This window comes from Erythrolamprus reginae, chromosome 9, assembly GCF_031021105.1.
Source record: "Erythrolamprus reginae isolate rEryReg1 chromosome 9, rEryReg1.hap1, whole genome shotgun sequence".
Taxonomy (NCBI): domain Eukaryota; kingdom Metazoa; phylum Chordata; class Lepidosauria; order Squamata; family Dipsadidae; genus Erythrolamprus; species Erythrolamprus reginae.
The window spans coordinates 349661-372938 of record NC_091958.1 but is presented as its reverse complement, the minus strand read 5'-3'; the positions used below and the strand labels follow the sequence as shown (position 1 = coordinate 372938).

Below are 23278 nucleotides of genomic sequence, written 5' to 3'. Positions count from 1 at the left end.
CAAGCCAGAGGGATCAGGTGGATCTGCCCGAAGGGATCACAGTCTTTGCCTTGGCTGGGCTGGCTGAAGGACAAAGGCAGGGAATCCGAAGAGCTAGTGAGAACCCTCCGGGCTGAAGATGTACAAGCCCCCGCAAGTGCATCTGTTCCCCTGGGACATCTGGCAGCAGTTGCCCTGTTCTCAGTGGCCCAGGAGTCAGAAGGGGGCCACACCTGCATAAGGCCCTGCCTTCTTTCTTGGCCCCTCTTTGAGGTTCATTCAGTTTTGCTGACAGGCAGGAGGAGGCTCTTGCCAGGCTCAACTGGTAGGGCACAAAATGCCATTCTCTGCCTCCCTTTGCTGCAGCCCGTGACCCTTTGGGGGGGGGACATCAGTGCTGGCCCTTCCCCATTTCCCACTCTCAGAAACACATAGGGGGGCCTTGCCCGGGTCCACTGAGCCCAGAAAGGTTGGCAGTCAGCGAGCGGTGTGGGGGGGTGGGGGTGCCAGAGAAGCCACTCCCAGGAAGGGGAAAGAGCCCCCTCTGGTCAGGGCTGCAGAGAAAATCCCGGGAGAGTCCTCGGAGAGGGGCAGCATACAAATCCAATAAAATGAAATGAATCAAATGTGTCTCGGGGCTGCCCTTCAAACAGGGAGGCACATTCCGCCTTGGCTGGTGGTGGGAGCCTCCTTCAGGAAAGCGGGGAGACGTTTCCGGGTGGAGGTCTTTCCTTCTGCCCTGCCTTCATTTAGGGGGGGCAGGAAGAGGGGGTGAGCACCACAGGGGCTCTGGCAAAGTGCCCAGCAGGCCCCTGCCTTCCTCCCCCCCCTCTGGCCAGCTGGAGCGGAGGTCCCACTTCCGCCCATGGGACCCTCATGCACACCACAAACAACAGCACTCAAATATTTTCCACGTGGTTCGGGGGGGGGTCCCTTGGAGTGGGGACCAAAGAATGAAGCTGGCCCTTGCAAGCAATGCACAGGTGTTCAAAAGAAAAAAGAGGTGGGGCTTAAGTTGTGTGGTCACCACTGCCCCCCACTCTCTGCAAAGACCTTCTCCAGCAATAACCCCGGACTCTCTGGGCCCTGCCTGGCTGGAAACAAAGGAAAGTCCTTCAGGGGGTCAAGGGAGCTCCTGGCTGAGGCCATAAAAGTAACACAATTGTATCTCCTCCCTTCCCTGGGTGAGCCAGCCTGGCCTTTGAACTGATAGCAAAGGTGTGTGTGTGTGTGTGTGTGTGTGTGTGTGTGTGTGTGTGTGTGTCTGTGTGTGGTGCTGCAGGCCTTTGTTTCTTGTCACCGCCAGCCTGTTCTGAAAGAGGCAGCTGCCCCCCCCCCCCAAGGACAGGCATATCAACCAGGAAACACTGGAAAGTCCCTGCAAGGAAGGCACTTTGGCCTCACTTCTTCTTTCAGCTGGACGCCTCCTGAGGAAGCCCAGAGGACTGTCCTCCCCATGTGGCTCCAATGGCTGAAGGGATCATGACGCTTGTGCTTCAACTGGAACAGTTTCCGGAGAAACCAAACTCCAGGTGCCCTTAGTGGAGCTCTTCCTTAATCCCAGACCAGGCACTGGGAGGGGGGAGGGGGAGAGAAGGCCCTCAGTGGCCCTCAGGCCTTGGAGAGCCCAACCTCGGGGCAAGCAAGCACTGCCTGGAGGGGGAGTGGCCCCCAGGGCCCCAAAGCTGAGAGTCACCCCTCAGGCCCAGCCACTGGGGGCTACTGACTGACTGGCTCTGATGGGCCACTTTGCAGCAGCTCCTGTGCAGGGAAAGGGATGGGGTTCCCCTTCCTGGAGGGGGGGATTTCCCCTCTGGGTCTCCCCTCCCCCTCAGCTGTGGGACCAGAAGGAAGCAGGGCTGATGACCCCCTCGTTCTCCCAGCCCCTCCCGCCACTAGAGGCCCCTGGGCTGTGCCCCCCCTCTAAGCGGCCAGAGGGGAAGGTGGAGGGAGCGGGGGGCGCACTTCGTGGGGGCTCCTGGCGCAGGGCCACCTTGGATACCGCTCCCCCCCCGCTTTGGCCAGAGTTGGCGGCCGCCTCGGGCGCCTCAACCACCAGAAAGGCGGGCGGGGATGAAGGCGGGCGGGGAAGCCCCCGAAAGGGCCCTGCTGCTGCCGTCCAGGCGCCCGGGGAGGGCGGGTGGGGAGTCCCGGCAGGAGAGCCGGCCGAGGGCGGGGGAGAGGCGGCGCGTGGGGGTCCTCCGACCACGCGGGGGCAGCAGCGGGCGTGGCGGGCGCTCCGGGCCGCGCTGGGCTGAGCGGGCGGCGGGCTACAATGTAGCAAGCGGAGGAAGCGGCGCGTCCGGGCCAGGCGACCGGGCCGGGCCGGGGCCTCCCTCCCTCCCCTCCCTCCCCATGGGCGCGCAGGTAAGGGCGGGGGCCCCGGGCGGCCTGGGTGTGTGCGTGTTGGGGGGGGGCGCTCTCCGCCCTGTCCGGCCGTCGGTTGGAGCAGAGGCCGCTTCTCCCGGAGGCCCCGTCGGTGTGGCTAGGCCGCCGCCAGGCCCGGGTGATCCCCAGACTCCCCTCGGGCCTTGGGCTGCGCGGGCTGCCTGTCGCCCCAAGGCCTCCGGGGCTGCCCTGGTGGAGAGTCCCGGCCGAGCGGGGGCGGCTTCCGCGGGGCCTCTGGCAGGCGAGCCCGGCGCGCTTCCCCCGAGCGGAGTCCGCAGGGCCGCCCTGCTTCTGCCTTCCGGCGGGGGCGGGGGGGAGTCGTTGTGGCTTCGCCCCGGTTCCAAGAACAGCGGTGACGGGTGTTGGTGGTTCCTGCTTTTGAATCCCGGCCTCTCCAAGGGGCCGAGAGCTTCGCCCGACCGTGTCTCCTGCTTGCTTGCCATTCTCCGGGCCTTCTCGGGGCCTCCTGCTGGAAAGCTCCGCTCCAGGCCAAGGCGAGGGGGGGGGGGCTTCCCTGCAGAGCTCTTCCGCAGAGCCCGGGGAGGGGGGGAAGCAGCAGGGGCCAGGGGCCACCCCTCCCCCGCTCTGGCTGGGTGTGTGTGTGAGAGAGAGAGAGAGAGAGAGAGAAGCTGCTTCCTCCTCCACGTCTTCATCAGGCAGAGCCTTTCTGGGGGGGGGGGGGGGATCCACCCGGCTGAGGGTCCCAGCAAAGCCCGGATGCTCTGGATGAGGTCATTGTGAGCCCTGCTTGAGAAAATGAGGCAGAAGAAAAGAGCCAAAGGTGGAGGTGGTGGGTGGGGGTCCTTTCCCAGACAGACACACACACACAGACAGCACACGTCTGCCAGCCCCCTCCCCTCTTCTCACCTCCCCTCCCCCTAGAGCTCCCTAAATCCCCCTCAAGCTTCTTTCCCTGGAGGGAGGCTGAGACTCTGCACTGGGAGAGTCCCCAAGGTTGAAGATCACAGGACACTGAAATGGGGGTCCTGAAATTCCGCACCCCAAACTGCCAAGAGCTCTGAGCTGTACAAGCGACCCTGATAGATCAGGAGGGGACGGAGGGAGGGCCTGCCCTTGGAACTCCCTGAGACTGGCTGTTTCCTGGCAAGGCTTCTCTCTGGAATCCTTGCTCCTCCCTAGGACATGGCTGGCGGCAACCGAGTTGCCCCAGAAGGTGCTCTCGACCGGCCGGCCAGGTGTGTCCATGAGCCTGCAAAGCACACAGGGACACCTGAGCTGGCAGAACTGGCTTTTCTGCCTCCCAGGATGTCGACAAGGCTTGAGAGGCTGCGAAGCAGAAACTCTACTGGGCAGAGGGGGGGGGGACAGTATATTTGGCAGGCTGAGCCCCCGACCCTGGGTGAGGCATGCTTTGTGGGTGGCTCAGGCTCTGCCCCCTGGCCTTGCCTCCCAGCAGGTTGGACTGCTATGGAATATGATGAGAAGTTGGCCCGTTTCCGGCAGGGCCACCTCAACCCGTTCGACAAGGCCCTGCTGCAGAATCGGCAGGAGCAGAAGACAGCCGGGGGCGGAGAGGACTCTCCTCAGAAAGGTGAGCCTTCCGACCCTCCCCCTCGCTTCCAGATCCAGGGGGATTTTCCTTCCTTTCCCCTAAGATTGGACCAATGCCCGTTGGAGATGTGAGGGCTGGATCTCTCTGGCCAAGGGCCCCCATTGATGTCAGCCTTTTGGGGGGGGCTCCAAGTTAATACCCAGCTGCTGGGACAGCCGGAGATCAGCTCTCCCTGGGAATCCTAAATTCCTGAAGCAGAGCCCCGATTGGCTGACAGGGCAAGGCCTTTGCGAGGGGCCAAGCAGAGAAAAACGGTCCCTCCTGCTTCCCAACATGACACCGTGGCCTCAAACTGCTTCCGTCCCCTGGGATTTGGGCTGCAGGTGTGTGTGTGTGTGTGTGTTTCCGGTCAGAAATGGCCACCCCTGAGCAGCTGTCAGTTCTGCCAAGGCTGGGAGGCTTCTCCGGGCTTCTCGGAGGGACCAAGAGGGGGGGCTCTCCGTCCTTCTGCCCCCTCTCGTGGCAATGCTCTGCCTTGTCTGAAGGCTCGGCCACTTCCCCCCCCCCCCCATGTAGACATGAACCTGGGGTTCTCTGCGGAGGAGCCGGCGGTGTTCCCTTGCTCAGAGCGCAGCATGGACCTGGGCTTGGCCGAGGACCACTTCTCGCGCCCGGTGGTAAGTGGGCAGCCTTATGGGGGCGGGGGCGGGAGGGGGAGGGCCTGGTGGGAAGCCCCTCCAGGAGCTCTCGGCACAGGCTGCCCCCCCCCGCAGGGCCTCTTCCTGGCCTCGGACGTGGAGCAGCTGCGCCAGGCCATCGAAGAGTGGAAGCAGCGCATCCTGGAGCTGCCGGAAAACTCCGAGAAGCAGAAGGACGCGGTGGTGCGGCTCATCCACCTGCGGCTGCGGCTGCAGGAGCTGAAGGTGCGGGGCGGGGGGGGCGATGGCGGGGGATTTGGGGGGGCGGGGGGAGGGCTCGAGCAGCTGGGTCCTTGGGAGGCCTTGCAGCCCTTGAAGGAGTGGGCGGGGCTGTGGGCTGAGAGGGCCAAGGACTGCCCCCCCCATGTGCCCCCGCCAGGACCCCAGTGAGGAGGAGCCCAACCTCCGGGTGATCCTGGAGCATCGCTTCTACAAGGAGAAGAGCAAGGGGGTGAAACAGACCTGTGACAAGTGCAGCACCGTCATCTGGGGGCTGCTCCAGACCTGGTACACCTGCACAGGTGCGCACTGCCCCGCCCCTCCCCCCCTTTGCCCACAGAGCCTGGTTCTGGCCCCCCCGCCCCCCAGCCTGGCGCTTTCTCTCCCTCCTCCCAGGCTGCTCCTACCGCTGCCACAGCAAGTGCCTGGACCTCATTGCCAAGCCATGCGTGCGCTCCAAGGTCAGCCACCAGGCTGAGTACGAGCTGAGCATTTGCCCGGAGACGGGCCTGGACAGCCAGGACTACCGCTGCGCCGAGTGCCGGGCGCCCATCTCTCTCCGTAAGCAAGCGGTGGGGGGCTGAATGGGAACCCGCCCTGGGCAGAGCCCCTGGCTTCACTCCGGCCTCCGTAAGGGTCACTTCCAGCCGTCTGGGTCTCGCCATGTGAGCTTGGGCTCCCCTCTCTGGCCCCCGCTGTCTGGAGGGGAGGCCCCAAAGGAAGGCGGCTCCCTGCCTCGCTGCTCACCCCCGTTTGCTCTTCCCGCCACAGGTGGGATCCCAGGTGAAGCTCGGCAGTGTGACTATACGGGCCTCTATTACTGCAGCAGCTGCCACTGGAACGACCAAGCGGTCATCCCCGCCAGGGTCATCCACAACTGGGACTTTGAGCCCCGCAAGGTAAGCGGAGCTTGGGGGAGGATGAAAGGGCTGAAGTGGACGAGCCTGCGGTGGGGAATGAAATGTGTGACCGCTAAGGGCCATCAGGAGAACCTCTCTGAGGGACAGGCTGGTGTCCTTCAGCTGTGTTGAGCCACCTCCTCCCCTGACGTGAGAGCCAGTGCGGCCATCTCTCCAGACCAAACTGGGGGGCAGCTGGTTGGAGAAAAGGAGCTGCCTGGACTGTGGGCGGACCAGGTGGAGTGGGACGAGGGAAGCCGGGCAGACCAGGTGGGCAGCCTGTATCTGCCCTGGGATGAAAGGCCGGTGGGTCTTGCCAGCCTTCCTTGGACTGGGGGCTCACCCTCCGCCTCACCGTGTGAGTGGGGACACTTCCTACGGGGCCCTGTTATCCAGGGGAGGCGGAGAGGAAGCGCCCTGCCCCGATCACATCCCGCGCAGAGCTCTCCCGTCATTCGGGGCAGGCCGGGTCCCCTCGGATGCTCTGCCTAGTCGCAGACCTCCCCAGTCCTCTCCTTCAGGAGGCCCCTGTGGTTTTCAGGTCTGTCGGTGCAGCATGCGCTACTTGGTGCTGATGGTGTCCCGGCCGGTCCTCAAACTGCGGGAGACGAACCCTCTCCTCTTCAATTACGTGGAGGAGCTCGTGGAGATCCGGGTGAGTGTCGGCAGGGCTGGACGTGGGGCGAGGGGGCCTGGGTGGGGGACCAGAGCCGGGGCTGAGCGACCGTTTCTCGACCGGGCCTCCCTCCTCAGAAACTGCGCCAGGACATCCTGCTCATGAAGCCCTACTTCATCACCTGCAAAGAGGCCATGGAAGCGCGGCTGCTGCTCCAGGTCAGCGGAGGCAGCTCTGTCCCATCAGGGCCCACTGACCTCTTCAAAGCATTGGGCGGGAGGGCGGTTGGCTGCTTGGACTGGGGTTTTTGGCTTTCCTAGGTGGGGGAGGGCGTGGGAAGCCCTCCTGGCCGAGAGCTCCCTCCTCCCTTCGCTTGCCCATCCCCTCCCCCGGGGAAGGAAGACTGAAGCCTTGTGACCCCCCTCCAGCTGCAGGACCGGCAGCACTTTGTGGAGAATGATGAGATGTACTCTCTGCAAGATCTGATGGACATCCACGCTGGGCGGCTCAGCTGCTCCCTGACGGAGACCCACACACTCTTTGCCAAGCACATCAAACTGGACTGTGAGGTGAGGCCGGCTGGGCAGGAAAGGGGGGCGGCCCGAGAGTGGCTGTGGCCGTAGAGAGGGGCAGGGGGCCCCTCGGAGGCCTTTTCCTCCCTGCCAGTCGCTGCAGGGGTGGAGTGGTCTTAGGCGACCCCTGTGGAATGGTTGCTCCACCCGCAAAGGGGTCCTGACCCCCAGGCTGAGAACCACTGTTCTTCCAGTATTGGAAGATTCTCCCCTCCCGCCACCACTTCATGGGTCTGTCTGTATGAGGCCTGTAGGTGTTTCACAGCACAGGGTTGGTAGTTGTGGGAAGGGCCCAGGTTGGCCCCTTGACCACCCAGACTCCCTTTCCCCTTCTCACAGCGGTGCCAAGCCAAGGGCTTTGTGTGTGAGCTCTGCAAGGAGGGGGACGTGCTCTTCCCCTTTGACAGCCACACCTCCATGTGCACGGACTGTTCAGCCGTCTTCCACAGGTGAGTGGGGGCACTGACGACCACCTGCTCCCTGGCGCCTCTGGGAGAGGGGAGCCAACGGGCGCTTTGTCTTCCCTGCCCCAGAGACTGCTTCTACGACAACTCCACCACATGCCCCAAATGTGCTCGACTTAGTCTCAGGAAAGAGTCGCTGCTCAGGGAGAACAACATGGAGCCGCAAGCCTAGGGGCGACTTCTCCGAAACCGCAGCCAAGCCATGGAGTTCCCAGCTTGCCCGCGACTTCCTAGTCCTTCCGGAAGGGAAGCAGCTCAGGCGGGGGAGGAAAGAGGCCTGCCAGAGGAAGGAGCGGTGGGAATGCCATGCCCAAGCTGGAGAAGGATGCTGCCCCTCCACCTCTGGGCAGGTGCCAAGGTTCTCCTTGAGTTTCCAAGTCCGAGGATCTCCTTCAGGGGCTCAAGTCCTGGCTGCAACTGGCCGAGGTGGAGAAGGGGCCGCCAGATGGGTTTATGGAAAATGGTAGCATCACCCCTGCTTGGTCGGCACAGAGTCCAGCTGTTCTGGCTTCATTACAGCCCACGATAGTTTAGCAAAGACAATGGCTGCAGCTGGGCAGGCTGTAGAAAGGATGGCATTTGGAAAGTTCTTCCCTTGACCTGGAGATGGACAGACGTGGTTCTCCTTTCCCATCCCCTTAGCCCAAGATGGCGGCAATTGCCAGGACTGGATGTATTATAGAATAGTCTCTGCCAGCCATGAAAAAAAAGAGACTATGGGACTCTTTACACCACAGTAATTTATCACAAGCACTAAAATCACTTTAAATAAAGCTAAGCATAAATACTGAAGTCTGATGTGTTTGTAGGCTATTTTCGATCCTCTAAAAGAGGTTAATGGGGGGGGAATCCAATTTGGGGTACAGTTCCAACTCTTGTGAAAGCTGGGGTGGCGCAGTGGTTATAGTGCAGCACTACAGGCTCCTTCAGCTGACTGACAGCTGTAGTTCAGCAGTTCACATCTCACCACCAGCTCAGGGTTGACTCAGCCTTCCATTCTACCGAGGTGGGTCAAATGAGGACCCAGATTGTTGGGGACAAGAGGCTGACTCTGTAAACTGCTTAGAGAGAGCTGTAAAAGCTTGATGAAGTGTGATATAAGTCTACCTGCTATTGCTATTGTATATTCTGGCAGCCAGAAAGAAGGCTGTGGGGGGGGCAGCATCTTCCATTCAAGTCTCCTGGCCTAAATGTAGCCTTGGTTGGGAGCCTTCTCACTCTGTCATCTGAAGGACGTTAGCACCCACCCCTCTCCTAGAAAAATGAAATATCCTAAGAAATATTGAAAAGGAAGAATATGTTTCTGTTGTGGTCTGCCAGTGGCCTGCGAAGAGTCAGAGTTGGACAGCGAGGAGGCTGGGGAGGAACGGGGGGGGGGGAGGGAGGGCTGTTCTCAACATGCTCATGCGCAGAGCTGCCAGAAGGCAAGAACAGGTGAGGACTACTTGGGAGGAAGGCTTGGAGATCATTGGCCCCTCCCAGAGAGGCTATATAAGTGGAGCACAAGGGAGGGCTCTCCAGGAGCAACTTCTTTCAACTCATGTTCTAGCTTGGAGGCTCTGTATTGGCCTTGTCAAGTTTCCTGCTAATTGGTCTTTAGCAGCTTGTCAAGGAAGATCAAGGTTTGTGTGCTTAACTGCCTGTTCTGGAAAGACTGTTGTCTGACTTATCATTGTTTGGGACTTATTACAGTTTGGAATGAAAGTAATTACCAGCCATTAAAATGAAAGAGGTTTGTGCTATATTATTGATCACGAAGCCTAGGTCAGAACAGTTCCCTGGATTAGGGGAACACCCCCCCCCCCCCCCCATGTTTTAAAGACAGCACAGCTCCCTGCCCTCCCCCCTTTCAGCTGCAGGGTGATGATGAGATTAACGCCTTCACCCTTAGGATAGAAGTGGCCCTCCACCCATCTCACCACCTGGGAAGGCTCAAGCAAACCTGGACTTGGATTCTCCTGCACAAATTTGGGTCATTTGTGGTTCTGACATTGACATGTTTTATATTAGGAAGATGAAGAGCATCGTGATTGAGGCCTGCTTTGAGCCCACCAGGTTTTGAAGACATTCCTGGAGATCCTTTGGGAGGCTATCCATCCTAGTTCAGAAGAAAGATGGCATTTGTAGACATTTGGTCCACGAGGTGTCCTTGGAAAAAAGGGTTTGGGAGACTATGTTCCACTAAAAAGAAGGGCTGAGGAGCAAGGGTGTCTTGATCCCCCCTCCCCCCCAAATAAAACTGGAAGAGAGCGAAGCCTTTGAGGATCCTCTTTGGTCCTGTCAGCAGCTCGCAGAGTGCACGAAAGCGGAGCAAAGTTCGGTGGAGGGCAGTTGCTCCCGAAGGGATGGCGGCTCCCACCTCCCGTTAACGGTCGGCTAGCCGGTTAAAAGCCAGCCCTCACGAAGGGCGCCGGTTTGGAGCAGCCCCGATGCGGGAGGCAATTTAGAGGCGGAACCGAAGGCCCCGGGCTCGGCTGCCCGGCGGGCTGCTTTTCCGGTGGCGCGGCAGGCGCCTCCCTTCCCCTGGAAAGGGCTGCTCCGGCGCCTGCGCAGCTCGTCCCAGCCCGGGAGTAGAAAGAGCTGCGATCGGCTTTCGCCCGAGCCCTGGGGATGAACCGTCCCGCCGCCGCCCCCCCGCTTCTTGTGTGCAGGAAGGGCGGCTGCATCCTCCCAGGCGGCGGAGGCTTTGCTTTAGCAGCCGGAATGCCAGGCCGAAAGGTTGCCCCAATGCACAGCTCGCATATTGCATCCAGGTGTCCCGCAATGGCAGAGCTACAACCCCCCCCCCCCCCAGCCTCTCTATTTTGGGCCCAAACGGGGGCAGCTCGTCCCCTGCCTTCCCCTCTGCCGCCGCCGCTGCTGCCGCCACCTTATCGCGCGCGCACACACACACACACATCTCCAAGCAGCAGAAGCGAAGGCCTGACCCGCTTTCCTGTCCCCCCCCCCCCTCGGGAGTTCTCTTTTCAACATGCCTTGAAGCAGGGATGAAATCCAGCAGGTTTTGAGAGGTTCTGGAGAACCGGTGTTTTGAGAGGTTCTGGAGAAGCGCCAAATACCCCTTCTGGCTGGCCCAAGAGTGGGGAGGAAAGGGAGATTTTGTAATATCCTTCCCCTGCCACGCCCACAGAACTGGTAGGGAAAGTTGTTGAATTTCACCCCTGACTTGGACTGTGGTTCATCCAGACTGACCACCTTGAAGCTGGTCTGCGTTTTCCCACCAGGTTGGCCTGGAAAACGCACGGATGGCCCAGCCCTGAAGCTGTCTCCTTGCAATGCCTGGGGGGTGGGAGGGGGTCCTAGCATGGAGAAAAAGAAGCTCTCTTAAACCAAGATGAGTTTCCTAACTTGCATGTCTACCTTAGAAGCGAGCAGAGGTCACCTTGAAAAGTAGCAGAAAATGCTTCCACGCTACAGCTTTTTCTCCGTGTGTGCGCTGACCGACTGCCTAAAACGAATCAGGAGGAGCAAAAACTCTACAGAGACCGTTTGAAACGACTTTAATCATCGGAACATCAGAGGTAGCAGAGGGGCTGTACAAGTATGGACAGAATTTAATCCAGTGATGGGATGGGGGTGGGTGTTAAATTAGGAATGCAGAGCACGAAAGGTTCCAAGTGTTGAGGACACCAGGCTGGTTGGGTGGAGTATTGTAGAGACCCCAGGAGGGTCTTGCTTTGCAAAAGGCAGGAGTTGGCTGCCCTTGGGAAGATCTTGAGTTCCTGCTGGGAGTTTAGCCAGGGTTTCCTTGATGCTGGGACACAAGGAAGAGCTCCTTGGCGCTTAGAATGCAAATGGCCCCCCCTTCCCGTGTGCGTTTGAGCTTGCTTCCTTGATTGGTGCCCTAATCATCAGCCCACACCCAATGCCTGCCTTTCGTGGGGCAGTCGGACGTCATCGGTAGTCGCCTCATCTTGCAAGGGGTTCCCCCCACTGCTGCACAAGAGGATGACGCTGTCTAGTTGAGGAACAATTGGTACTCAGTGTTATCTGTGCTTGACCCAGTGGTGAGTTGCTACCAGTTCGGTGAACTGGTAGAGGGGACAGTGGGAGCCTCTGGCCACCTGCCCGGATGTCATCAAAAAAGCTCTGAGCATGTGCATAAGCATTGAGCACAGCTCCCCTTCCAGACTGGTAGCAAAGGCAAGAGAGACCCACTAATGGCTGGACCCCAACATGCAGCCTGGAATGTGAAGAAGAAGAAGAAGATGGGGGTGTGGGATACGGCCAGGATTCAGCAGAGCCTGCAAGGTCCACTCTGGTGCTGCTGGAGGGAGGAGCTGGCCACTCTGCACTCAGACCCACGCCGGCTGCCCTTCTGGGCCAGGGTGCTTCGGATGGTAGATCAGCCTCTCTCTCCAGCAGCTCCGCCCGGCCCGGAGGAGGGAAAGCAAGCATGGAATGGGGGCTTGGGGTCTCCTGTTGCCCCTCACAAAAGGACCAGCTTGGCCACTTTGTGCCGGGGAGGGGGCAGGGTTTCCTTGCCTGGATGTCTCTCCAGGAGTCCGTACAACGTTTTTCCTAGGGGAGGGTTCTCCACACACCCCCTCGCATTGAAAACGTTTGCGTCAGTCCCTTTGAGTGGCCCTAAAGGGGAAGGAGAGCGGGAGTCTTCCGGGAGGGGTGGCATACAAATCTAATAAACTAAACTTGCTGTCAACCAGAGGGAACCTTTTGTTTTTCTGTTCTGGACCCACCCCCACCAAGAACAACTCTGAGCCGGCTTCCTGGGATTTTGTCCCCGTGCTGGAGAGAACCCAGGAAGCCTCAGGAGCCAGGAGACCCTGGACTGGAGGGTCTCCTCTGCAGAGCCTCCCCCCTTCCTTGGCCCTGGAGAGCAGCCCCCTGCCCCTTGCTTTACTCAGGCCTTGTCCTCCTGGGCCAGTGGCTGCGGAAGGAGAGACCGTGGGCTGCCTGAATGAACAGGGAAGGTGGGGAGGGGGTGGCAGAGCAGGGCCCTTGCCGGTGGCCCCCAGAATCTCCTCCTCCTCCTCCTCCTCATGCAGAGCTCCCTGGCAGGTGAGGTTTAATGGCAGCCGAGGTCGGGTTGTGCGGTGTTTTCTTGGCTGGAGTCCATGTCTTGAGCTGGCAGGCAGAAGGCCCGGCTGTATCCAGAGGGTGGGGACTGGGGAAGGGTGCTGTGCTCAGAGACTGCCCCCCCCCCAGCGCCACCCCAGACCACGTCCCCCTGTTCTGGCAGAGGGCGTGGCACTCTTGTGGGCACGGAAGGACTCTGAATTGGTGAACCCTGAACTACCGGGTGCTGTGGAGGCTCAGAGATTGGGGGGGGGCTTCCTGGCTGCCTCTCCCTGGGGAGATCCTTCAGCTTTTGTCCGGGGAGGGGAGGGAAGCTCTCTGCCGTCCACCAGCATCCTGAGCCGCCCTCGGCCTTCCTCCCAGAGGGTCTGGCCACAGCTGTGGGTTTTGGAAGCACCGGGGATCCTGTTCCAGCCCTTTGCTTCCCCTTGGGTGGCTCAGCTCTTTCGAGCACCTGGGAGGTTGGTCAGCCACCACATCAGCTGCGTCCACCTTCCAGCCCCGCTGCCCCGCTGGCCGGCTCCCTCTGGAGGGAAGCTTTTCCTGCTGTGATGTGGGGGGGCTCGGGGGGGGGATAGCCGAGCCTGGGGGGAGTGGGCGCTGTGCACTTTGGGCAAAGTGGTGGATCTGGGCGAGAGTTAAGGCCATTGAAGACGACGTGTGCTTTGAGCAGGGGGAGCCCCAGGGTCCAGGCTGCTTCAGGGCCCACGAGACAGTGCCGCCTTCGCCCCTCGGTTCCTTTGGTATCTCGGGTGGCTGGTCCCGGCACTCAAGGCACGTGGCTGGAGGGGAGGCCGCCCCTCCTTCAGGCTTCAGCAGCTCTCGCCACCAGCCCCCCCTCCAAGTAAGGTTGGGCGAGCAGCCCTGACTCAGCCCCCCTGCCCCAGCCCAAAAGAGGGGAGGGGGAGGCCCTGAAAGCCAGCAGGGGACGGGGGGGCAAGGGGGGGCTGAAAGGGGATTGGCAAATCAAATGGAGGGCGAGGCGGGAAGGGGGGCTCTTGGCACGGGGTGCACTTTGCAAAGGTCCCAGAGTGAAGGTTGGCACCTGGGAGGGGCTCCTGCCCCCCCCCTTTCTCCCCCCTCCGCCTACTCCTTCTTTGGCTTCTCCCCAGGCGAGAAGGGGTCGGCTGGGAGCTCGGGAGTGCCGGGGGGCTTCTTCTCCCGCCCTGGTTCAGCTTGTGTCCGTGTCCAGGAGGGGGAGCGGAGGTAGCCGGCTCGAGGGGCGGAGTGGGTGGGGTGCAGCCCTGTGGAGGGAGAGGGGGGGGTCAGAAGACACATGCACCCCACGGTCCCTCCCCCCCCATGGAGACCCTCTCGCCCAGGCTGCTCTGCTGCTCCAGCTGCCCTCCCAGCCCACCTGCAGAGAGGAGCCTCGGTTTGCATGGGGGGAGGGGAACGGAGCTCCCCAAGAGGGAGTGAAGCTCTACACACACACACACACACATAATTTCTGAGCTCCTTGTCCACAGGGTGCTGCCCCCCCCCCCGCCCCACTTCTCCCTCCCAACCAGGGAGCTTTTCCTAACTGCTCAGCCTGTTCCCACCTGGAGGGAGGGGGATTCACGTCTCGGCCCCTGGGAAGCAGCAGCCGCTGTTGCCGGCCCCCTCCCACCTCCGGCCCAGCGTGTTAGCTGTATCAGCAGCAGCAGATCACGCAACCTTTGGGGAGGGGGCAGAAGAGAAAGTAGGGCAGGGCACAAGGCCGGCAAGGCAGCTGTTGAGCCCCCCCCCTCCCGGTCTACAGGCCCCAACCCAGTCCAGCTGTCCCTTGATCTTTTGGGGTCCCGGGTCAGGCTGGAGCTCATGGTGCCCCTTGTATGTCTGCTGTGTTTGTGCGCAGAGCTGTGCAGGCTACAAACCTAAGCCGGATTCCTGCGGCACTGGCTGCCACGCCCACCTTGCTGTCCCCCTCGCGGCCAGGTGACCTCTCCGCCACGGCCAGGAGAGCTGAGCCAGCCCCCAACCAGCCATGGGGCAGTCTGCTGGTTTATGCCCAGCTGGACAGAGAAGGCAGCCCAGACCTTGGGGCCCATCCAGCTGCCTGAACATGTGGTCGGTTGCCATCTTTCAGGGGTCCTGCTTAACTCCCCTCCCCCACCAGCTGCCTTCAGTGGTACAATGACCCCTTGACTGTGGTCGGAGTGGAGAGTCCTTCCGTCATTTGATCCCTGGAGGATCGAGTGGGGCAAGCAGAGCCAAAGGTGATGGGGGTGTGTGGGGGGGAAACCCCAAACACAAGCCAGGGAGCCTGGGTGCCCACACTGCCACAACAGAGGGGGGGCTTCACACTGAGTGCCCCATCATCAGTCAAAACACACACACACACACAGACTTGGGGGGGGGCACTTACCAGCCGGGGGCTCTCGGGCTGCATTTTCTTCATCCGAATCTGCAAAGACCTCGGCCAACTCTTGGTCAGACATGTCGGTCAGCTCTGTGAGGTCCAGCAGGTCGAAATGCACCTCCAGAGAGGAAACGCTGCTCAGGGGCTCTGAGGAGAGACCGTGCGGGGGGGGGAGATAGAGCTCAAGATGTTTCCCTTGGTAGAAGCCTTGTGAAGCCCCCCCTCCAGCCTCCCCCACCCCCGGACTAGCCCTGTACTCACGCCGGCGCTCAGCCACCTGCAGCAGCCCTGAGGTGGGCACTGGGGCCCCTCCTTCCTCCTCCTGCTGCTCAGCCAGAGAGCTGGGGGGCTCTTCCACCAGCCCATGCAGGGAGAGGGTGATGGGGGTCTGCCCCTCCAGTTTGGGGGCTTCCCGGGTCAGCTCTGAAATAACAAAATGGGCCGGAGAGGCCCGGCCAGCTCAGCCTCCCAGTTCCCTCCACCCAGGCGCCTCCTCTGCCGTGGCCCCTTGCCTGCCTGGGGGGGCACCTGGAGGGAGGGTCCTAGCGCCCCTGCCCCGGCCTCATCAGGGTCTTCGTGGGGTGCATGTGTGGGTGGCAGGGGGGCTGCCCTCCCAGCTCAGCCCTCGGGTCCACCTAGTGCCTGACTGTGGGCTGTGTGTGCAGTGCCCCCCCCCAGAGCCCTCCAGACGGGCGTGTCAAGAGCTGATGAGCAGCAGCTGTCGGGTACCAGGAACCCAAGACTCGGCTCTGTCCACCAGCCTGGCGCCTGTGGAGACAAAAGGCCGGCTTCTTCTGGAGCAGGTGGCAAGAGCACAAAGGCCGGTCTGCCCTGGGGAGGGAGGGGCCAATGGGCCCCAGAGCTGGCGGTGTGCCAGGTGTGCCTGAGTTACCCTCTGTGTGGGGGGGGGGGCTTCTGCTTCCTGGAGGGGCCCTGGAAGCGCTGCAGGAAGCTGACTGCAGGGGAGGGGGCCTCTCTCCGCAGCTGCCTTGCTGAGGCTGCCTTCCTGCCCTTGAGCCCTGGGTGTGGGGGGGGGGGGCTCTTTGGGAAGGGAAGAAACCTAGCCAGGGGGCCCTCCAAGTCCCACATTGGTCCTGCTCAGGAATGCCTGGCAAGGCTGGCTCTCCTCGGGCAGCCTCTTCCCCAGCCCACCCTTGTGTCCTAGGGACCCCCCTGCTTTTCCTATGGGGTGGGGGAGAAGAAGGAGGGGCCAGGCCAAAGGGAGAAAAACAGCCTCCAGTGCCTCCCCCCAAAAAGCCCTGAATTATTCATGGCCAGGTTTTTAAACAAGCCAAGTGTGTGGGGAAACGGCAAAGGGGGCGTGAAAAGAACAGGGGTGGGGGGCTTTTGCTCTCGGCTGGCTGAGGCCTCCTGACCAGCTGGCAAAGAGTTGAACTTGGAAGCCTCTCCCTCTCGGAAGGGGCTCTTCACCACCCGGCCCTCCTGCATGCAGGGTGGAGAGCCTGTTGGCCGCTTCTGGGAAGCCCCTGGCGGTCTCAGAGGTCAGCCAGAAGCCCCTCTCAAGCAGGGCCTGCCTGCCCCTCCCACTCCACTCCCAGGGAAAGGAGCCCTCCAAGGGCAGCCTGACCACAGCAACCGCCTGATGCCCTGAGATGTTGCTGGCCTGAGGGCCTGGTAATGCCTTCCTTCCTTCCTTCCTTCCTTCCTTCCTTCCTTCCTTCCTTCCTTTTTCTTTCTTTCTTTCTTTCTTTCTCTGTCTCTCTGTCTCTCTGTGTCTCTCTCTCTCTCTATCTATCTATTTGGATCCCGCCCCTCTCTGAGGACTTCTTCCCCAATCCTGCCTCTTTCCTCCTCCAGCCTTTGGCCAGACACATTCAGCTGGGAGCATATGGCTTCCCCCCTCCCTCTCTCCCTCCCCCTCTCTCTCCTGCCCACCCACCACCAGAGTCTGCCAGGCTGCCGTGGCTATTCCTGTCCTGCAGCAGGACTGGGTGCTTCGTGCACAGGAAGGCTGCAGCTGCAGAGGGTCGGGGCCAGGGCACCCCTGGGAACTTGGGGTCTCCCCCTTCCAGCAAGGGTCACACCATCTCTTGGGTGCTGGGGGGCACCTGCTGCCTTTGGGAAGGGACAGAGCTGCACCCCGAGGGGCAGAGGAGGCGGTTCAAGCCCTGCCACCTCCAGCAGGCCAAGCCCCCACCTTGGCCAAAGAGCGCTGGCAGCCCCCTTGGGATTCCCCCCCTTCAGAATCTCTGGCTGGGGCTTTTCTCCCTTTCCACCCTGGCCTGCCTCTCTTTCCCAGCCAGAGGGCCTCGGCCTTGAGCAAGCTGTTCCACCTGCAGGGAGAGCCAACCCAGCCCGCCTCCTTCCCACCCGGAGGGGCCTCTTCTTACTGGGGTGGCTGGAGAGAGGCCACGAGCCACTCTTCCTTGACCTTACCCCTCCTTCCTTAGGGTGGGTGCGGAAGGGGCGGGTAGAAAGCAGCGAGGCCGGCTGGGTGGCCTGGAGAAGCAGCAGCCAAGGCCGGGCCAAGCTGGAGAAGGGACGCGGTCCAGACTCGGGTGGGAGAGCTGCTCGTTATGAGCTTCTCTGCCTGCCCGAGCCCTTTCCCAGCCGCGCTTCCTTCCAACCCTCTCGGGTCCCCTTTAGGCTTCCACCTGCCTCCAGCAGCCCCCCCCCCCCCCCGCCTCCGACGCAGAGCAGGCCGCCCCCCTCCCCCGGCTTCTGCCTCCCCCCGGGGGTCCCCCCCTCCCCGCCTTGCTCTGATTCAGCAGCCGCCCTGCAGTCGGAAGAGTCGGGCGCACCACTCTCGCCGCCGTCGCCAGGACCGCCGCGGCTGCTGCTGACTCACGTTACAGGAGCGGAGCGCAGCCGGGCTGGTGGCTGCAGGTTGGCCCAGCGAGGGGAGAGCGGGGCGGGCTGGGCAGCTCCCGCCGAGAACCGGATCCCCTCAAACGGAATCTACCGACAGCCGTAAATGGGCCAGGGGGTGCGCTGAATTCTGGGGAGGGACCTTGCACGTTATCGATCCAATGCAGAAACTCCCGGAGCTCTTCCACCCCGCCCAGTCGCTCCCTGCGCCCGCTGGGTTTGGGAAGTTCCGGGGATGGTTAAAAACAGAAGCGCCGCGCCTGGATCGGAGCCCCGGAGATTCAGCTCGGAAGCCTCGGCTGCAACCCACCCAACGCTCCGGCAGCTTTGAGGAGCGCTAGCAGGCACCGACTCCCCCGGCGGCACGCTCCCTTCCCCGCGCACGTTCGCGCGGGCTCCTTAGCCCCGGGAGTCCGAGAGCGTTCCAGTAACAGCCCGCTGCGTGCGCCAGGCATCCTCCCCGGAGCCCGCGGCTTGCCCCGTCTGCCGTCCCTGGGGCACCGCGCTTCCCCTTGGGCTTAAACGGGGCCACCAGCTCCGCCGCCTTCCCAGCGCCTGAAGACTAAAGGCGGCGGGGGCGGCGGGGGGAGACTTCTTTGCCGGAGCCCTCTCGGCTCATTGGAGACGCCGAGCTTTCAGCTCTCCGGCCCTGCCAGGGAAAAGTGGGACGGGGCGTCCGAAGTTGACAGGCGGAGAGAAAGCTGCTTCTGGTCGGTCCTTCCCGCTCCCCGCTACTTCCCCGAGATCAAAAGGCCTTTGGGCCACCAAACGGGGAAGCCCACTCCTCAAGCGCCCGCAGCGCCTGGCCGACCCCCCGGACTCCGCGGGGCCTCCCCACCTCGCAGCTCCTCCGAGCAACAGCGGCTCCTCCGCGCCCTCCGAGTCACTCACCCGGCGGGGCGGCCCCTCCCGGCGTCTCCATCCGTCCCGCCTGCACCAGATGCCCGCTGCGCCGCTGCCGCCTCCCTCCGCGCCGCCACGACCACTGCAGCAGCAGCAGCGGCCGCCCGAGCGCTCATCGCCGGTGGGGAGGGAGGAGCGGCGGGGGGGGGGCGAGCGCGTCCCGCCGCCGCCGCCGCCGCACTAGACTAGAGGATGGAGGAGGCAGGCAGGCAGCCGTCGAGCAGCGCAGGGCAGGGGGAGGAGAGGCGGGGCGGGGCCGGGCGGGTCTGGCACGCAGCCCGCCAAGTGGGGCGGGCGGGCATCACGGCTGAGCAGTCGCCCCCCTCGGCCTCCGGAGGGCGAGGGCGCCTCGGAGCACAAGGGAAGCGACGCGGGGCAAGGGGTCGCCTGCCTGCCTGGGATGCTCGCCCAGCCTCCCACCCGCAGCAAACGCCCGCGACTCGGTCCCGGCTCCGGAGCCCAGCGGCGCCTCTGCAAAGGGCCGAGCCCGTCGGGAAGCAGGCGGGGCAGCCGAGGCTTCGCCGTTCCCGCCGCCGGCTCGCTGGGGCCCCGGGCAGAGGGGGAGCCGTCCGGGGCTGCTCAAAGCTCCCCTCAAGCTCCGGCGGCGCGGACCAGGCGGCGCTCTGCACGCGGACAGGAGCGCCCTCTTCTGGTTAAACCGCCGTCGCCGCTTCCCTCCTGCTCCCCCCTCCCAACCCGCGAGCCAGCGAAGGAGGCCCCGCCCCGTTGCTAGGGCGGTCGTCAGGGACGGCTGCGCGGCCCGCCCTTCTCGCGAGACTCGGAGGCCGGTTGCCAGGAGACGCGGCGGCCGAGCGTCTCCCTCCGGCGGCGTCATGGTGAGGCCGGCGGGGCGCCCTCCTCGGGCGGCGATGGCGGGCGGCGGGGCGGCGGGCGGGCGGGGGTCTCAGCGGGGCTGCCCTCCACCCTCCCGCAGGCGCCCAAGAAGAAGGCGGAGAAGAAGGGCGGAGGCGGCAAGAAGGGCAAAGGCGGCAAAGGGCCGGCGGTGGTGGACGCGCTGCCCCCCGACGGCATGTCCCGCGAGCAGGTGGGGCGGCGCTCTCCGGGCGGGCGGGCGGGGGGGGCAAGGGGCCGGGGCCGGGGGGTTCTGAGCCTGGCGGGGCCTCTTGCAGCTGGAGGAGCACATGGGCCGCGTCCGGGAGGAGCTGGACCGCGAGCGCGAGGAGCGCAACTACTTCCAGCTGGAGCGTGACAAGATCCACACTTTCTGGGAAATCACCCGGCGGCAGCTGGACGAGAAGAAGGCCGAGCTGCGCAACAAGGACCGCGAGATGGAGGAGGCCGAGGAGCGGCACCAAGTGGAGATCAAGGTGGGGCCCGTCCAGGGGGAGGAATGCGAGGGGGGGCGGAGTTGCGCTGGACTCTGCTCACCCCCCTCCCCTCCCTGCCCCCGCCCGCCCCCTGAGCGCTGCCCGCTGCCGCCCCTGCCAGGTGTACAAGCAGAAGGTGAAGCACTTGCTGTACGAGCACCAGAACAACCTGACGGAGCTGAAGGCAGAGGGCACGGTGGCCATGAAGCTGGCGCAGAAGGACCACCGCTCCCAGGAGACGGAGCTGCGCAAAGACATGCGGACCCTGAAGGTGGAGCTGAAGGAGCAGGAGCTGGCCAACGAGATGGTGGTGAAGAACCTGCGCCTGGTGAGTCCTCGGCCGAGAGGGCCCCCTCCCCCTCCGCAGCAGAGCCCACTAAGCGGCCCTGCTCTCTTCACAGAAACAGCAGGAAGACCTGACGCATCTGCGCAACGACTTTGAGAGGCAAGTGAAAGGTCAGTCTGGGGTCTCCGCACAGCCCAGTCGCCCCGGCTTCCTTTCTCACGCAGGCCTGGTGTCCGTGAGTGCTCTCTCCTGGGTCTCCAAAGCCGGAGGGCCCGTCCGTCACCCACCTCAGCCTGCAAATGACTGGCGTCCCGTAAAGTTACAGAGAGGGCCTGCTGCCTCGCGGGGCGTGACATTGCCCGGTGCCTCTGGGGGACCTTCAGGCCCAGGGAGCACGTGCCCCTTCCTTCCTCTGGAGCCCCCAGCTAGCGATAGAGACCCAGGCAGGCGGGAGAGTGGAGCCTCCAGCCCGGCCTGGTTGCTGCTGCTTCTGCAGAGATCGAGGCCAAGTACGAGAAGAAGATGCGGGTGCTGCGCGATGAGCTCGACCTGCGCAGGAAGACGGAGATCCACGAGATCGAGGAGAGGAAGAACGGCCAGATCAACACGCTGATGAAGAACCACGAGAAGGCCTTCAGCGACATCAAGAACTACTACAACGATGTCACCCTCAACAACTTGGCACTGATCAATACCCTCAAGGTAAACCGAGGGCACCCGCCGGACCCCCTTGTGGGCCTGGCTCGGCTGGTCTGAGTAGGGTGTCCGCACCGTCCCTGGCAGCTCTGCACTCCTTTATTGGCGCAGGGCAGGTGACAGATTACACGGAGCTGTTTTTAGAGGTTTGTTGTCTCTTGGGTGTCGGTTGTGTGAAAAATAACAGTCCTTGCTGGTTCGAGAAGAAAAAATAAAAGCCTGCAGTAGGGTTTCATTAGGAAATGGACCAAAGAACACGCAGGAGCTTTGCCTTGTCCTATCGTCCAGTCCCAGCTTGGCCTTTTGTGTGTGCTCATGTGGGATCTGAGTGGGGAAGGGAGCCTGGGAGGGGAAGCGGCCTTGGGGGCTCTGAGACGCCTCCCCCTCCTCCCATTCCCTGGAGCACAGGAGCAGATGGAGGAGATGAAGAAGAAAGAGGACCACCTGGAGAAGGAAATGGCGGAAGTGCTCCTGCAGAACAGGAGGCTGGCGGAGCCACTGCAGCGTGCCCGGGATGAGGTCTCCGAGCTGCAGCGGAAACTGGCCCACTACGAGAAAGACAAGGCCATCTTGGCAGTAAGCGGCCGGGCCCTGGGGTCGGGACAGGCGCTCAGGCAGCTGGCAGGGCGGTGGGTGGCCGCAGTGACCCAGTGCCAGCAACTGGAGCTGCTCTGGCCCCCTTCAGAGTGGGGAGGAAAAGGTGCTTCCTCCCCCCCCTCCTCCTCCTCCTGCCGCTTTCCTGCGGTCCACCTGAATGGGGCTATGAACAGGTGACGGAGGCCTTCAGGGTGGGGGGGTCTTCAGTGGCATGGGCCGGGTTCAGGGAATGAAAGTTGAGGGCTGCAAGAGAACCTTGGAGACAGACCCCCTTCGCGTCCCTCCCCTCCTTTCGTGTGTTCTGCATTCCCACCACCCACAAAGGCCTCGCAGCTCTTCTGAGCCCCCTTTCTCCCAACACCCCAGAGTATTCGGGCCCGGCTGAAAGTCACCGAGAAAGACCTGAAGGATCTTCAGTGGGAGCATGAGGTCCTGCAGCAAAGATTCATCAAGGTGAGGGCTGGGGGCCAGTGGCTGACCCGTGGCCTGGGCGGAAGGGAGGGAGCGCAAAACCAGCCGGCTTCTGTAAACAGCCGCAGGAACTCTCCCCCACTGTGTGCTGGCCCACTTGGCCTAGACTGACAAGGGCTTGGAAGTGGGTCACCCCCTGCGTTGTGGCCACGCTCCCCAGCAGTTCTCTCTCTGCTGACCTTCCCCCACCTGCCTTCCGTCTGGCTGCTGGGGGTCCTTATGCTGGAAACCGCTCAACGCTCTCCGCTGTGACCGTTGGAGGGCCGCTGCCCCACTGACCTGTCTCTGCAGGTCCAGGAGGAGCGGGACGACCTGTACCAGAAGTTCACCAAAGCCATCAACGAGGTGCAGCAGAAAACCGGCTTCAAGAACCTTCTGCTGGAGCGGAAGCTGATCGGCCTGGCCAGCCTCCTGGAGAAGAAGGAGGTGCAGCTGAACGAGGTCTTGGCCGCCTCCAACCTCGACCCCAGCGCGCTCACGGTGGTCACCCACAAGCTGGAGGTAGGGGACCCCTCCTCCTGGTCCCTACTCTGCTGGTCAGTTTCTGGCCTGGTCAGAGGGTGGAAACCAGTGTATCATCAGCGCCCTGACCTCTCTGGTGAGCAGCTGAGGCATTCCAGCAACGGGAGGGGCACCCCGGCAGGCCCCCTCCCTGGGACCTTCCACAGATGCGCTACGAGAGAAAGACGAGGCCGTCTTGGCAGGAAGCGGCAGGGGCCTTGGGGTCGGCACAGGCCATCTGCAATCTTGTGCCCAGCGCTCCGCCCTTCGGACATGCTCATTCTGTGTCTTCCAATGCGGAGGGAACAGGAGAAGGAGCGTCCTGGAAGGAAGACTGGACCGGGCCCATCCTGGTCAGCAGGAGCCGCTGCCTCGGGTGTGGTTGTCACCGGCCTGTGTTTCCCCTTCGCAGGATGTGCTGGATTCCAAAAACAATTCTATCAAGGACCTGCAGTACGAGCTGGCCAGGGTCTGCAAGGTGGGTGAGAGCTGCCAGTGGGAGGAGCCTCGCGGGGGAGGGGGGGCGCTGCATGGGCTGTGCAAGGCAGGCCCCTAAAGTGGGGTCGGGGTGTCCCCAGCTTCCTCTTTGGCCTCACAGCCCTCTCCTCCCCTCGCAGGCACACAACGATTTGCTGCAAACCTATGAGGCGAAGCTGACCGCCTTCGGGATCCCCTTGGACAATCTGGGCTTCAAACCCCTGGAGACCACCCTGCTGGGACACACCCTCGGCCAGGGCCCTGCGGGGTTTGTCTCGACCCCCACATAGCCGAGCTGGGCCTCCTCCTCCTCGGAAGACGGGCCGGGCCGAGGCTCCTGCGGTTTTGGGGGGGGGTCAGTGGAGGAAGCGGCCCAGCCCAAGAAGAGACCTGCCTTTTGTATTAAAGCCTTCAGGGCCCTTTTTGTAAACGGCTGAGGCACGGCAATCTTTGATTTACCC

At 62.8% G+C, this 23278-nt stretch overlaps 3 protein-coding genes across 8 annotated transcripts; 2 read left to right on the top strand and 1 right to left on the bottom strand.

Annotated features, from left to right (window-relative positions):
• Positions 1–1325: 1325 nt before the first annotated feature.
• On the top strand, positions 1326–8140 carry DEF8 (differentially expressed in FDCP 8 homolog). Of its 4 annotated transcripts, none has more exons than XM_070761746.1 (12): positions 1326–1511; positions 3782–3919; positions 4457–4557; positions 4654–4803; positions 4958–5099; positions 5194–5358; positions 5569–5696; positions 6238–6351; positions 6450–6530; positions 6741–6881; positions 7224–7333; positions 7418–8140. In XM_070761746.1, the coding sequence occupies exons 2-12, from the start codon at positions 3796–3798 to the stop codon at positions 7518–7520; spliced, it is 1359 nt and encodes a 452-aa protein (XP_070617847.1). In that variant the 5' UTR covers positions 1326–1511; positions 3782–3795; the 3' UTR covers positions 7521–8140. The 4 variants fall into 4 exon arrangements, with proteins under 4 accessions (XP_070617847.1, XP_070617845.1, XP_070617846.1 ...); XM_070761744.1 differs by lacking the exon at positions 1326–1511 and adding an exon at positions 2156–2346 and having other exon boundaries at positions 3785–3919; XM_070761745.1 differs by lacking the exon at positions 1326–1511 and adding an exon at positions 2203–2346.
• A 2691-nt stretch (positions 8141–10831) lies between these two features.
• DBNDD1 (dysbindin domain containing 1) lies at positions 10832–15146 on the bottom strand. 2 transcript variants are annotated; one of them, XM_070761741.1, is made up of 3 exons: positions 14991–15146; positions 14736–14876; positions 10832–13629 (listed from the first exon to the last, which is right to left on the bottom strand). In XM_070761741.1, exons 2-3 carry the CDS (start codon positions 14806–14808, stop codon positions 13472–13474), a joined length of 231 nt encoding a protein of 76 aa, XP_070617842.1. In that variant the 5' UTR covers positions 14809–14876; positions 14991–15146; the 3' UTR covers positions 10832–13471. The 2 variants fall into 2 exon arrangements, with proteins under 2 accessions (XP_070617842.1, XP_070617843.1); XM_070761742.1 differs by having other exon boundaries at positions 15007–15055.
• Positions 15147–19192: 4046 nt separating this feature from the next.
• GAS8 (growth arrest specific 8) lies at positions 19193–23247 on the top strand. Of its 2 annotated transcripts, none has more exons than XM_070761739.1 (11): positions 19193–19297; positions 19396–19506; positions 19592–19789; positions 19911–20117; positions 20191–20245; positions 20572–20777; positions 21180–21347; positions 21735–21821; positions 22131–22340; positions 22753–22818; positions 22958–23247. In XM_070761739.1, the coding sequence occupies exons 1-11, from the start codon at positions 19295–19297 to the stop codon at positions 23105–23107; spliced, it is 1461 nt and encodes a 486-aa protein (XP_070617840.1). In that variant the 5' UTR covers positions 19193–19294; the 3' UTR covers positions 23108–23247. The 2 variants fall into 2 exon arrangements, with proteins under 2 accessions (XP_070617840.1, XP_070617841.1); XM_070761740.1 differs by having other exon boundaries at positions 19256–19297; positions 20191–20234.
• Positions 23248–23278: the final 31 nt, after the last annotated feature.

Bases quoted from the DNA above. Each gene is read 5' to 3' on its own strand.
- GAS8 (XM_070761739.1), top strand. The intron at 19,507-19,591 runs GTGGGGCGGCGC...GGCCTCTTGCAG, and splicing joins ACGGCATGTCCCGCGAGCAG to CTGGAGGAGCACATGGGCCG. The intron at 21,822-22,130 runs GTGAGGGCTGGG...CTGTCTCTGCAG, and splicing joins TGCAGCAAAGATTCATCAAG to GTCCAGGAGGAGCGGGACGA.
- DBNDD1 (XM_070761741.1), bottom strand. From the start codon at position 14,808: ATGTCTGACCAAGAGTTGGCCGAGGTCTTTGCAGATTCGGATGAAGAA. The intron at 13,630-14,735 runs GTAAGTGCCCCC...CTCCCTCCACAG, and splicing joins AGCCCGAGAGCCCCCGGCTG to GGCTGCACCCCACCCACTCC.
- DEF8 (XM_070761743.1), top strand. From the start codon at position 3,511: ATGGCTGGCGGCAACCGAGTTGCCCCAGAAGGTGCTCTCGACCGGCCG. The intron at 3,920-4,456 runs GTGAGCCTTCCG...CCCCCCATGTAG, and splicing joins AGAGGACTCTCCTCAGAAAG to ACATGAACCTGGGGTTCTCT. The intron at 7,334-7,417 runs GTGAGTGGGGGC...TCCCTGCCCCAG, and splicing joins TGTTCAGCCGTCTTCCACAG to AGACTGCTTCTACGACAACT.